The 14295-nt window shown below is 45.2% G+C and overlaps 1 protein-coding gene across 1 annotated transcript in view; it reads left to right on the top strand.

The window, feature by feature from the left end:
- The first annotated feature begins 4688 nt into the window (after positions 1–4688).
- TRPM6 (transient receptor potential cation channel subfamily M member 6) overlaps positions 4689–14295 on the top strand; it is a 91714-nt gene continuing 82107 nt past the window's right edge. Inside the window, exon 1 of the mRNA XM_065046003.1 lies at positions 4689–6557. Within this exon, the coding sequence (XP_064902075.1) occupies positions 6375–6557 (183 nt within the window). The 5' untranslated portion in view covers positions 4689–6374. The remainder of the gene's footprint in view (positions 6558–14295) is intronic.

Genomic DNA, 14295 nt, shown 5'->3' with positions numbered 1-14295 from the left:
TTGTAATGAGACTGAACTCTACTGTCACATTTTGGGTCTGCACTGACTTCAAAGGTATTTACAGAATGCATTTCAGAACAATTGATGGTTAGATATTTGTGACTCTGACCATCAAGCTGACAAAACCTACACTACTATATTCCTGAGTACTTTCAGACTCTAATAAAAACTTTTTTTAAAGCCATTTTTTCTCATAGAATAAGTCCTGCAGACAGTCTTCTTGACTTTAATTCCTCATGCAAATACAATGTCTGAACTATCTTGAAGGATTTTGAGCCATGTTCAGGTATTGGTAACCACTTGTTGCAACCACTGAATGATATAACTAAAAACACACCATAAGAACAAGTGGCATCCTGGCTGTGTATAATTCAGTCTCCAAGTATGTCCTCATTCTTGCCTCCTGTGAACCATGTGAACCAGAAGCTGATGGACATTTATATGACTGTCTGGGTTCTGTCATCCCTAACTTTAATTCAAAAAAACCCAGTTTATTTGTGATGAGGGAGGTAATGTTCTCCTTCTTGGAAAAGCATTTGTTGACAGATCAGTGTCTAATATCAATGTGTAATTAGCAGAAGAAGGGAAGATTCACCCCATTCAGACCGGGAATAATCACTACATAGTTGCATACCATGAGATAAGCAATAAAATGTGACTTAAGCTCACTTCAGAAGGTTGCCTCTACAAACTCTAAGTTGAAGGGAAAGATTGAGGCAGAAGGTTCTGTTCTAGTCCAGAGTCTGCATGGTAAAAAAAAGACTGAAGTTGTACTCTATAAAGAAAAATAATCTGCTACAGTGTCTTTCCACAGCATGCTAAAGCAGTAGCTGAAACAGTCAACACCTGATGTGTGTGTGTACGTGTTCAGTGTATCTGCTGCTGGCCTTTGGTGTTGGACTAACTCAAGAGAATTCTTCATTTATGTTGGAAATTAAATAAGCGTAGTGGCAGGCTGATTTGCTGCTGATGATATCGACAGAGAGAAATCTAGAAGCAGTCTTTACCAGTTTTATTCAATGCTCCTCTCTTTACTGCTTCATCAGTTCTTGAAGATCTGCTTGGGCACCAAGGCAAAGGTAAAGTTTGATCATAGTCTTATGAAACTCAGTCTCTTCAGCATGTTTGGAGATGATGAAACAAAGAAACTGGGAGTTCAATATAAAACAGATGAGCTCATAAGATGTAGATTAGTTTTGACTTTTTCATTTTAAAATCTCAACATTCCTTTAGTAGATACTGCCTGATTAAACACAGTTGATGGAAAAAACATAGAATCATAGATCATAGAATCATTTTATTTGGGAGAGACCCTCAAGATCGTCGGGTCCAACCATAAGCTAACACTAGCACTAAACCATGACCCTAAGAACCTCAGCTATACATCTTTTAAACACCTCCAGGGATGGTGACTCAATCACTTCCCTGGGAAGCTTCTTCCAGTGTTTGGCCACCATTAGGAAACTTTTCGTAATATCTAACCTGAACCTTTCCTGGTGCAACATGAGGCCATTTCCCCGTGTCCTATCACTTGCTACTGGGAAAAGAGACCAACACCCTCCATGCTACAACCTCCTTTCAGGTAGTTGTAGACAGTAATAAGGTCTCCCCTCAGCCTCCTTTTTTAGAGTCTATACAGCCCCAGTTCCCTCAGCTGCTCCTCACAGGACTTGTGCTCCAGACACCTCATCAGCTTCTTTGCCCTTCTCTGAACTCGCTCCAGCACCTCAGTGTCTTTCTAGTCATGAGGGGCCCAAAATTGAAGACAGGATTCGAGGTGGGGCCTCACCAGCACTGTGCAGTGGCACAATCACTTTTCTAGTCCTGCTGGCCACACTATTCCTGATACAAGCCGGGATGCTGTTGGCCTTTTTGGCCACCTGGGCACACTACTGGCTCATGTTCAGTCAAATGTCAGCTAACACACCCAGGTCCTTTTCGTCCAGGCGCTTTCCAGCCACTCTTCCCCGAGCCTGGGGTTGTTGTGACCCAAGTGCAGGACTCAGCACTTGGCCTTGCTGAACCTCACACGATGGGCCTCAGCCCAACGATCGAGCCGGCCCAGATTCCTCTGTATGGCCTTCCTACCCTGCAGCAGATCAACACTCCCACCTAACTTGGTGTCATCTGCAAACTTACTGAGTGTGCACTCAATCCCCTTATCCAGATCATTGATAAAGAGATTAAACAGATCTGGCCCCAATACTGAGCCCTGGGGAACACCGCTTGTGACCGGCCACCAAATGGATTTGAATCTATTTGCCACAATGCTTTCAATCTGGCCATTCAGCCAGTTTTTCACCCAGCAAAGAGTACATCCATGCAAGCCATGACCTACCAGTTTCTCCAGGAGAATGCTGTGGGATATGGTGTCAACGGCTTTAAGAAGTCTAGGTAGATAAAATCCACAGCCTTTCCCTCATCCACTAAGTGGGTCACCTTGTCATAGAAAGAGATTAAGTTGGTCAAGCAGGACCTGCCTTTCATAAACCCATGTTGACTGGGCCTGATCACGTATGGTTTTCTTGTATGTGTCATGTGATGTTACTCGAGGTGATCTGTTCCATCACCCTTCCCCAGCACCAAGGTCAGACTGACAGGCCTGTAATTCTCTGGATCCTCCTTCTGGTTCTTCTTGTTAGATGGGTGTCATATTTGTCAGCTTTCTGTCATCTGGGACCTCCCCAGTTAGCCAGGATGGCTGATAAATAACGGAAAGTGGCCTTGTGATGACCTCCACCAGCTTCCTCCGTACACTTGGATGGAGCCCATCTGGCCCCACAGACTTGTATGTGCCTAAGTGGTGTAGCAGGTCACTAACCATTTGTCCTTGGAGTACTGGGGCTTCATTCTGCCCCCCATTCCTGTCTTCCGGCTTTAGGGGCTGGCTACCTGAAACACAACTGTTCTGGGTATTGAAGTCTGAGGCAAAGAAGGCATTTAGTACCTCAGCCTTTCCCTCATCTTCTGTCACTATGTTTCCCCCCCACATCCATCAGGGGATGGAGATTCTTCTTAGCCCTCCTTTTGTTGCTCATGTATTTATGGAAACATTTCCTGTTGCCTTTTACACCGGTAGCCAGGCTTATCTCTAGTTGGGCTTTGGCCCTTCTAATTTTCTCCCTGCAAAGCTCGCAAAATCCTTGTAGTCCTTCTGAGTAGCCTGACCCTTCTTCCAAAGGTTATAAATTCTCCTTTCATCCCCAAGTTCCAGTCACAGCTCTCTATTCAGCCAGGCAGATCCTCCTCCCCACTGGCTCATCTTCCGGCACACAGGGACAGCCTGCTCCTGCACCTCTAAGATTTCCTTATTGAAGAGCGACCAGCCTTCCTGGACTCGTTTGTCTTCAGGACTGTCTCCCAAGGGACCCTGCCAATCAGCCTTCTAAACAGATCCAAGTCTGCCCTTCAGAAGTCCAAGGTAGCAGTTCTGCTGACCACCCTCTTTACTTCTCCAACAATAGAAAACTCAATCATTTCATGATCACTACGCCCAAAGCAGAGTACAACTGACAAATTACCCATGAGTCCTTCTGTATTCACAAACAATGAACTCATGGAGTGTGTGGAAGGCAATTTCCTGACACAGCTGTTTTCATGGGGGTGCAGATTGGCTTATCCTCTGCAGCACCTCCAACTTAGTTGTACCACCTTCCCCAATATTATATTGTTCGGTTCCACTTGCAGAGCCTCATACGTTTTTTGCAAGGGACCCTGGGAAGGTGAGGTAGTCACAGCAGAGACCCTCCTCCTTCTGCGCTGGGCAGGAATGTGCCGCCATTGCAACCTGTCCCGAGTCACTATGTTCTACCATGCAGAGAGAGAGTAAGCAGTCCTCTGTACCGTGAGCCCTGTCTACCTGCTGGGTCTGCCCAGGGGAAGCTAGGGTGTGACTCTGGTAGTCTATCTTCCTCTCGTACTCCCTGATACTCCTCAGCCTTCTCAGGTTCTGCCTGAGCTCCGTCACTAAGTGGAGGAGTTCCTCCACTTGGGCACACCTCCCACAGCTGTGCTTGCTGCTGCCATCCAGTATTGGTGTAAGAGCAGGGCACACCCTGCAGCCTGACACCTGGGTGGCAGTGTCCTCCTACCAGATCTCAGTCCAGACAGCTGCATCACTTGTGCTGGGGGCTGGCCTAACAGATGCCATGGCTTTCTGCTGGGTGGATACCATACCCCCTGGTGGAGCTGGCAGAGTTTCCCCGCCCTTTCTGCACGTCCTTCCATGCGAACTGCATCGTCCTGCTCTATTTGCTTGCTCTGGACAGCAGGTATGATCTACCAGAACATAGTGAACAGAGTGGGTATCTGGATGCTTGTGCGTACAGGCACCCCATGGCAACAACAGAAACAAAGCCATTCCTGTGTTGGTTAAAGTTTCTGTTAAGCGTATTATCCTCCTTTAAGATTGCTTTTGGTAGGAGATTTTTGGACTTTGAAAACAATGGGAGTTTATGCATTAATTAATGCAGTCATACTTTGACATGTCTGCATTTCATTTACTTAGGACTTGAAAACCAGGAGGTGTGAACCCTTGTTCCCAATGGGCATCCAAGAACTGAGCTGGCCACACTGCTCCTGAAGTGACGGTTAGACACTGGGAATGTAAGACTTACGAAAAAAGAAGAAGAAAGTATGGACAAGCAAGATAGCACTGATCGTAAGGTAAGTCTGCAGAAACAGGACTGATATTCTGCAGTAGGACTGCAGGAGAGAACAGCTCATCAGTTTTGATTTCTAGACCCAACAGGATAAAAAGGACATGATAGTTATGTGGACTTTGAACTACTAAAATATCTGTTATAAAACACATTACACGTGTTTTCCTATCAGTGAAGCGCTGGGGAACTGGGTGCAAGAATTTGCAAAATGAGAACTCGTTTGTACAGCTTTGCAGAACAGACTTTTAGGTCTTTGTATTAGATTACAAATGCTGAGTCTTGATTTCAGGGAAGAATGAGAATTTCTCATGTCTGACAGAAGATGCACAACTTAGAAATAAATGGCGGAAATTCAGAATTAAGAAAATGCTTGCAGTTGGAGGGATATATACACCTACCTAAGTCCCAGTCAAAGTGCTGGGATTTCCTACAGGGTTCAGGTTCATATGAAGAGTGGGCCTGGTAACAGTGACTGATATGTCTTACTAAAAGAACACTTCTTTATTTCATTTCTAGACAATGCTGAAAAAAGCAAATTGTGCTGACAATTTCTATGCTGAGGCAGGATGACTCGTGTGAGACAAATCAATCGAAAATAATTTAATGTCTTAAAAGGTGTAGCTAGGGAAAGAATGAACAGGCTGTTCATCACCTGCTAAAATTTCTAGCTGTGCATTCTGTTATTGGAAGCCATAATGCTTTTTCAAGGCGTACTATGTAAGAAAGACATTTGTCTAAAGACAAAACAGAAGCAGAGTAAGAAGCAGAAAACTTACGTCTGGCAGGGAACTGAAACAGTTTTCTCATCCTCTTTGTCTTTCAAATAATAGTTTATATAAAACCACTGCAAAATATAACAGCGAATGTTTCAAAAGGCTCTGAGGCAGACCTCAAGGGTGAGTAGGCTTTTCTGCTCTGGTTGTCAGGGTGCTGCTGAGCCTGGCTGCTTGACCTGACAGTGGGAACATCTTCTCTCTGGTGCTCTTGCAGGCTCCCTGTGCTGAGCCAGCGTGGTCTGAAGGCAGGCCTCTCCTGTAGGAGAGGAGGACGTGGTAGAGCTGGGAACCACAGAGGAACATGAGACTTGTCTGGGCAGGAAAATCAGAAATGGAGAGATCACAAAATGGAAGAAACATCTAGAAAGAGTAAGTGGGTGGGAAATACAGATAAAATCCAGAGAAAGGTGGACATTTGAGTCACAGTCAATACAATGGCACAGCTGAAATGAACAAAATGAATGAAAAATTAGGTAAAAAGAGGGTAAGAGGGCAGGCAGAGTAACTAAAGAACTGAAGTGCTTTAGAGGAACAGCTGAGATGCACACAAACTCGAGCCAAAAACCGTATGCTGAGCTTGGGATACTTTCGACCCGGTTTCTCGACGTGATGAAGAACTTGGCAGGATGGTGAAGCAAAGCGCCGCTGGGGCCGGGGGGAAGCGTGTCCGCGGGGGCTGCGGAGCCGGCACCCGGCCCGCCTGTCGGGCCGCCGGGGGAGCGGCAGCGCAGGCAGCGCCGGCGCTTGGCTGTCCCGCAGTGGAGAACCTCGCCTGCGGCAGCATGTACCCTCCGATAGCGGGGAAAAAAAAACAAACCAAGCAAACAAGCAGCCGAGAAGCCGGGGGTAAAGGACGGCGCCCCGCCACTGCCGCGCCCGGCGGACGCAACGCCCGCCCTCCGCTGCCGCGGGACAAGGATCGCCGCCGCCGCCGGGCATGGCGGCGTGGCGGGACCTGCTCTTCTCGCAGCTGGACTCGGTCTGCCGCGGCGGCCGGGACTGGCGGGGTTGCAGCTGGCGGCACCCGCCCCGCGATCGCTGCGCGGCGGCGGAGGACCGGTGGCCGTGGGCTTCCCCGCAGAGACCCCGTCGGGGCGGCCGCGAACCAGGCGCCCCGCAGGTGAGGGCGGTACAGGCGGGGACGGGGCGCGGAGGGTGGCCTGGCCGGGGTCTCGCCGACCTCCGCCCAGGGACGGGCTGCGATACCCCCGCGGAGGGCGGCTGCAGCAGGAGCGGGAGAAGTTGTTAAGGCTGATCCCCTTGGTCCTCATCGGGATCAAAGTCCCCTCGGCCTGAGGGAGAAGCAGCGGGTGATGGGGTCACCAGCTCACTGGCGCTCGGCATGGAGAGATGCTCTTCTTTCTGCAGTGGTATACACTGCACTCACTGTGTCACGAGTGGAATTTGAGCCCATCAGTAAATGGCATCAGACTTCATCTGAAAGTCCAGGCAACCTGGGGAGTCACCAGATCTGTTGGACTGATGGTAATGAGGAAAGTTCAGGCTACATGGGGCTGTTTTGCCAGTGATTTAATGCCCCGTTTTCCATGCTGATCACCACCCTGTGCTTCTGCAGGTGTGGACTCGAGTGATTTTGTACACACACCTGCTTGTATTCTAGCCGCAATGAAAGGCTTCCAGCAAAAAGAATTGCCCACGCTTCGAGCAGGATATCGCATGGTGATTTTGTGGTGGTGCCATTTGAATGCCGTGAGGTTTACAATGGTTAGATGTAACATATAAGAAAAGTGCCTCTGGCTCCAGTAAATTTTCACTTCTTTTTACCATGATGCTGACTGAAGCCTTTCTTAAAAAAAAAATAAAAAAATTAAAGATTAAATGTATGTGATTGAGACACTGGGATTTTAAGAACATATCTTTGCTACTATATATAAATCGTGAGACTGGATGCTATTTCACACAGATCATGCTGTAGCAACATATGTAATGTATCCATTTCTGATATGTTTACTGATATAAGAAGCACGTTTACAGTGGAATAATCTTTGTATTTCTGTTTATGAATATAATTTTCAGAATATGCAGTATGTGCTTGTACCCTAAGAAAAAACGAGCTAGTGTCTGAAGTCTGCAACACCTGAAGTTAAACCACAAACTCCTCTCCTTGGTACCAAAATGGACTGCTCAGGTCTTAGAGATTTAATGTATTTTGGACCTCCCAGGGGAATTGCAGTGTTACCTATAAGAATAAGCTCATACTGGTGTGAGACTATAATGAGTTTGAGGAAACAACTTTTTTTTGTTGTTTTTTTTTTGTTTTTTTAAGGAACATGTACTCTGAAGTTGTGAAATCAGTTTATAGACTTTTTTTTTTGCTATATTTAAACTAGTAGCAGGCTTATATTGTAGTATTAAAACACATGATAAGCAGCAAATAGGTTATGTTTGAACCTAAGTTTCCTTAATTGTTTTGTGGCTTGATAATGGACAAATGCCAAAGCTTTCTTGGCTGTCACAAGGTAGGAGGCACAGAAATTACTAAGTAGTCAATGTGCTGAAGTATTTTGTCCCTGAAGTAAGGAGTATCAGGTTAGAAAACATAAGATTCGTACAGAACCATACCAGAGAAAGACATTTCTCTGCCACATTCGCCTTTTTATTTATTTTTTTTTAAAGTTTGTTTATGTTACAGGAACAAGGAGCACAATATTTGTTGCCTCTTCTTCCTCCCCACCTCCTGACATTTGTGACCACCTAAGTGGAAGGCAAAAAGTCATGTAGTACTTTAAAAGAGCAGAAGGTAGATGAGTTTATAATTTCTACAGCTTGTAAAGGAAAATGAGGTCTTAGTAGATGTCTGTCTGTCCATGCATGCAGGCAATTGTGCAGTGCTCACAGTACTCAGCTCTGGGCTGCAGGTAGTGTTTTCAAAAACATCTAAACAATTTATGGGCCTAGGTCCCAGTTTCCAAAAATGTTGTTGGAACATAAGAGTGTAGGTCCCTCTGGGACCAGCGAAGCTTTGCATACGTCATGGCCGCTTTGTTTACACGGAATCTCAGGCTCCGGGCAGCTGCATCATGTCACTCCTCTGTCATTCCAGGGAGTTTGTGTTCACATAACCACAGTCACAGGTACCCAGAGATAATAGAACATGGGTTTTAATGGTTGTGGGGCCAGAGTTGTCCTCGATTTATGGTATTGTCTTTAAAGTGGGGTTGTGGTGCAGGACAGCATGGCGGGGAAGGCTGCAGCAGTAAGAACAGGACAATCCCTTTATGTTGTTAATCAGCACAACTGATGACTGATGTTACAAACAGGATGGCACAGACCAGGCTGGACTGCTGTGTCCCATCTATCGTGTCCATCAGTGTGGATCTAATCTGGTTACATTTGCTGAAGCTGAACGAAACTTTCCCAGGGGGACAATCTATGTGAACTATGTGCAATACTCTTCCTACTTTGTTTCCTAAATACATCACTCTGTCATCATGATTTTTCATGACTCAGTCAATCTTCAATTTGTTTTTCACTCGGTAGTGCCATGTCAACTGAAGAGGTGGGTCCCCCCGTGTGTCTCCCAACAAGCCAATCTATAGGCTTTTGGGTGCTACCTGGGGAGGTGGTAGGTCCAAGCTGAGTAATCCAGTTTTTGGAGAATTGCACTAATGAGTCTGAGACTCCTCAGGCTGTTCAAAGCACAATGGGAAGCTGAAGTGCCATGATTTAGCAAGTTTTTATCTTCCCTTGGTGTTGTTTTGCTCTGTCAACTATTGTGTAAAGCTTCCCGGATTCTTGTAATATGTAAACATATTGTAATACATAAACATATTTCTGTGTAACATGCATATTAGGTGAATCATTGCGATCCACTTTGTATGCTTTGATTTACTAGTTCCTTTACTTTATGTTCTCACCTCTAACATTTTACCTCAGTTTGGAGAGCTGGTCACACCTTCTGCCAGTCCTGAAAGAAAAGTAGCGCATTTAGGGAGCCATAGCTCTAGGTAAAATGCTTAAACCTCAAGAAAGGCAGGATTTATTAGGCACTTGTCTTCATTCTTTTCTTGGGTCTGGTGTTGCTTTGTGTCTCTGACATAATGCAGTTGCTGGTACCTGCTGTTCTGAGTTGTCCAGTTTTCTCTATCCATTGTATGGGAGCAGAAGGAACCATCTAAAAACTGTTTCTGGGGTTTCTTGCTGTTTTCACTAGGACAGAAGCTGTGTACTCTCATGCTGCATGCTGATAACTGAAAAACAGAAAAGGGGGTTTTTAAAATTCATTGATGATGTGACATCTTGTTGTCACTGCTTCCAAATCAAATGTTCTTGGGCTGCTAATGAAATGGGTGTTTCTGTTTTTTCCTAACTACTAAGTCTCAGGGATGAGAATTGAATTTAGCCCTTTTCAGTGTTGCCAGTAATGATGAAACTGCACAGGATCTGTGAAGGAGCAGACACTCAGCTGCCAGCCTTCGGTGGTTTCAGGTGTAATGGTCTGGAACTTGGTAAACAAGGCCATGGCTGTGCCTTGGTGCCAGGCCCTCAGGGTCAAAAAATAACACGTTTTCATTAGAAAAGTGGTTTCCTAGCTGCCATGTAGTGCTAGGGATTACTCGGAGGTGATGGTGGACTCGGTCACATCCATAAAGGGCTGGTAACCTGTTGTGACTTCAGTGTTGGGTCAGGTTGCATTGCTGAGGTCTGATTGTGGATATAATTTTTTTTTACCAGCCTGTCTGGGGTGGGACAATCCCAGGTTTGATCACAGTCCTACTGCTATGAACTGCTGCACTTGTTCACATTACATTGGTGCAATTTAAGCCCCACAGAGGGGTAGAGGAGCTTCTACTGGTACATCCCACAAGCTTACGAAATACTTTCGTCCCTCCACCTGCTGACTCACTAGCATCTTGAAAGGGCTGGGTGGTGGTGGCAGGTGACCTCAGCCCTTGCTGTGAGCTCGCCCTGTCCCTGCCCCTGGCAGTGCCCTCCTTGCCCCTGCTCTGGCTCTTGCCTCACCCCTCAGGCCAGCGTTGGAACACGGATGGAGCCAGGCAGCTTGGTGAGCAGGGCACAGTCCCGGGAGGCTGTGAGCCAGGGGAGAGATGTCTGCAGCAGGATGGAGCAGAGACATTTTGGGTTGCAGGGCAGTGTGCCTTGGAGCGCAGCCTGGTGTGGTGGGCACCAGGAGTCACAGCCCTCCTCGGTGCCAGGAGGGCAATGGTGGTGGCTGCCAGGTTGTCCTGCACAGCCCAACATAAACAGCCCTCGCAGCTGCTCCTCGCTGCCTGGCCCTGGGGAAACACACATTTTGGGGGTCCTTTTGGCATCTGTTGCAACCTCCAGTGCAACAAACCAGGTAATAAGGCTGGCATTGCAAAATGCATCTTGGCATGTGAGGCCAAAGGTGCGTAAAGACCCTGTTCAGGGTATGTTCAGGTGGCCGTGGTAGCAAAGGGGCATGAGGACACTTCCATCTCTGCGGTTCCTGATGACTGCTACCTGGCTGTGGCTGGATCTTCCTCCAGCTGGGTCAAGTCAGCTGTTTCTGGGTCTGCAGCATTCAGTGAGTTAGCAATATGACTTACATTTAAAAGCAAGACAGGAAAGCTTTTTTGCAAGGTGGTGGGTGGGCAGGGCTGAGGAGACTGATGAGCCACGGCGGTGTAGGAAATGCAGAGCTAGGAGTGTGCCTTCAGCCTCCTCAGAAATTGTCCAAACCTGCTCCGTCTCTTGGGAAAATGGGATCTTGTGACAGTCTTGTTGTATGCAGCTGTCAGGCCCATGAAGATTTCATTGCTATGTGAGACAAGTGATGGAGCAAGAAGGGCAATGCTGTCAGGAGTGAGAACGGACAGTCATGTGGCTGAAAAGGTGAGCTGTGTGGCTTGCTCACATCCTTTCAGTTTCATAGTATTACAGTTTAATACAGATTGCTATCAAGCTGTGACTTACTGGAACCTTCATGCTTACTCCAGCTGAATTTCGCAAACTGAGTTTGCTTTCCACTTTACATACTTCAGATACTCTTCAGAGTCACCTCTTTAGTCAATATTAAAACCTGTTAATATTAATCCCTGTGCTGTGAAAGTGTAAAACAAACAAAAGAAAGCTCTGAAAATTACCAGCAATTATTTTTATTCTCTTCCTCCTGGTTTAAACCAGGAAGAACTTTGTGCTGTATAATCTTGAATTCTTCACTGGAGGAATGCATTTGTAACAGCAGTGGGTGGTTGACCTCTGTGATTGCTCAGTGCCAGGTAGGTGAGACCCAGCTTTAAAAATAGCAAGTTTATTAGCTCTTTGCTAACACTAGATGTCGAACAAAGAAGCAGCGCTGGCTTCCACTGATCTCAAAGTAGGAATCTGAGCAAAGCCTGAAGCATCATATTGACCCTCTGAATAACACACCTGAAGCATCATTTTCTGCCTAAATTTTCACTGCTTTAAAATGATTGGCAACAAGATTATTTAAAAGGGACACATAACTTGCCTTGATTTTATGGAATTTTCTGATTACATTGCGTTAGTTAATAAAAGAAGACCAAATACTTAATATTCTTTGGCATATGAATGGTACTACTGACTTCCAAAATATTGTCAGTCAGGTAGGCAGGGGTGTTCATTCAGAAAACCCTGCAACTTTTGTCTCTGAAAGAGACACAGTAAAATAAAGCCGTTCCTATATCTAAGGATTTATAATGATTTGCAAGTACAGTTTGGATTAATTTGCCATTTCTCACCCTATTACTGGTGCCAGCTCTTGTTTGCCACAAGTTTTGTGTGTATTTTATAATCTATTCCGCAGTTTGGACTGTTTTCCTTGAGGTAAAATCTTGAGAAGAATCATTCTGTATCTTTATGTATGACTAGCTTGTTCAATAATCCACATTTTATGCTGGTCATTGAATTTACTTTGTAAGAGGAGATGATATGCAGTATTATATTGTATTTTATTAGTAATGCTGGCAATGTAAGATGTCAGCTTTTAGCTTAAAGCACAGATTCTTTCGTTGCCTGTATGGGCCACAGTTATGAAACTGCCAGATCCAAACTTTGTCAACAATTGCTATGCTTCTGGAGCAGTGGGTTTTGGAGTGGCCTGTTGAAGGTGGAAGGCCGAACAATGTTTCATGTCACAGAGACTTTTTGTCATTTCCAGTTGGAGAATGGACCAGGAAACCTGTTTTTAAGTAACTTGAAGATGTCTAATGCCAATGTAGGATTTTTAGCAATGTTTTGAGGGCCTGTTTTCAAGGATAGGGCTGAGGAAAATTGTGATTGGAGATTTCTTGCATTTAGCTCATCTGCAAAAGCCTGGGCTGTTGGCAGAAATGTTAAGGTGAGGGCCTGTGTGGCCTCCCCTCTCTAGTCCAGTGTCATGGGCTGTGCAGCGGGACAAGGAGGGTCTCCTTGGACCCTCCACTTGCAAACCAGGGGTCCCCCCATGAGCACCTGCACCCTGAGCTGGGCATGCCCTTGGGGCAGTGCTGTTTGGTGTCTTTTTCCAAAGTGTTACATGTTCAGGGATAGCAGAAAGGCTTAGTTGATTAGTTAATAAACTTAGAAAATAAATTTTAATGTATTAATTAAAGGCCTAGTATTTCAGACTGAGCTGTTTTCTGTCAGCTGGCTTAGGTTTGTGCTCCAGCGGTCAAGCTGGGGCTGCTTTGACAAGAGAAGAATTTTGTATTCAGTCTTTCCTGTGTTTTACTGCCATGACCCCACCTCTATTTGCATTCAGAAATATTCTTCCAATTGAGTTGTGTGGCCTGCTGTGAGATCAGAAGCAACATGTTGGAAAGCCCATTAAAGGTGAAGGGTTTTTCTTTTACTGGCTAAGTTTGTGATCAAAATATTAGAAACATTTTTATGAGCCTTCAATGTAAGGCCCTGATCCAGAAAAGCACTTAGGCATACATACTTAGCTGTTAAGTGCACTTGATTACATGTGAGAGAAAATGCCATAGCACACTGTTGGTTGAAAACTGAATTTATATCTTTCTGAGAAGCTGATACGCTCCATTTGTACTACGGAAAATAATCTAAAATCTCCTCAGTATGACTAAAGATTTTTAACAATTTCCATTATCCCTCTCTGACTTGGGTCTGCATTTACTTTGCAAGCATAGGTGACTTTGCTTCTGTTAGTGCAGGCAGTGTATCTGTGAAGATCTGAAAATGTGTTTACAGTGGATATGTTTCAATTAATTACTAGGAAACAATCGCAGCAATTCTGCTGTGATCTGAAATGGTATGCTATCTTAAAAAGGGCAAAATAGCAAAACTTTCCACTGCTATGGAATGTGCAGTCTGCCTGCAAAGGCAGTTTGGAAGTAACTGGTAGTTGTCTTATTAGTGGACACAGTGAGCAACAGTGGAAGCATTCAAATGAAATTACTTGCACAATACTTTGCAAGTCTTTTTGAAATGTAGTGATGAAATTTTTCTTGCCAATCAAGTTACTTATAATGCAGTATTCCCACAGATGTAGAGAGTCCAGAACACTTGGGCAAAGGAGCGGGTAAGAAAGAGTGGAAAAGCAAAAGATGCTAGTTACTATCAGATACGGTGATGTACTGTAGTGATGGAGGCGAGGGGAACTGCAGCATGTCTGTGTTACAAAACCAGGCTGTTGTTCTCTAATAATAGGTTCTCTAATAGGTTAGCCTGAACACAAGGAAATTCTACAAGACCTCAAAGTTTGTTGAAAACCTTACATTGGGTTCATATTTTATTGCACATGACCCTGGAGTTTTACAATGCACTTCCACCCTACATGGATCTGCAGTGGTATTCTTTATTACAATCAGTTGTTATATTACTTCATACCAAAAGCATGCATGTGATGGATGCTGAGCCAGAAAGTTCTTGCCCTGAAAAGTTTATGCAAG

Source organism: Columba livia, chromosome Z (genome assembly GCF_036013475.1).
Source record: "Columba livia isolate bColLiv1 breed racing homer chromosome Z, bColLiv1.pat.W.v2, whole genome shotgun sequence".
Classification (NCBI taxonomy): domain Eukaryota; kingdom Metazoa; phylum Chordata; class Aves; order Columbiformes; family Columbidae; genus Columba; species Columba livia.
The sequence above is the reverse complement of the archived record's forward strand: the minus strand, read 5'-3'. Positions and strand labels throughout refer to the sequence as shown.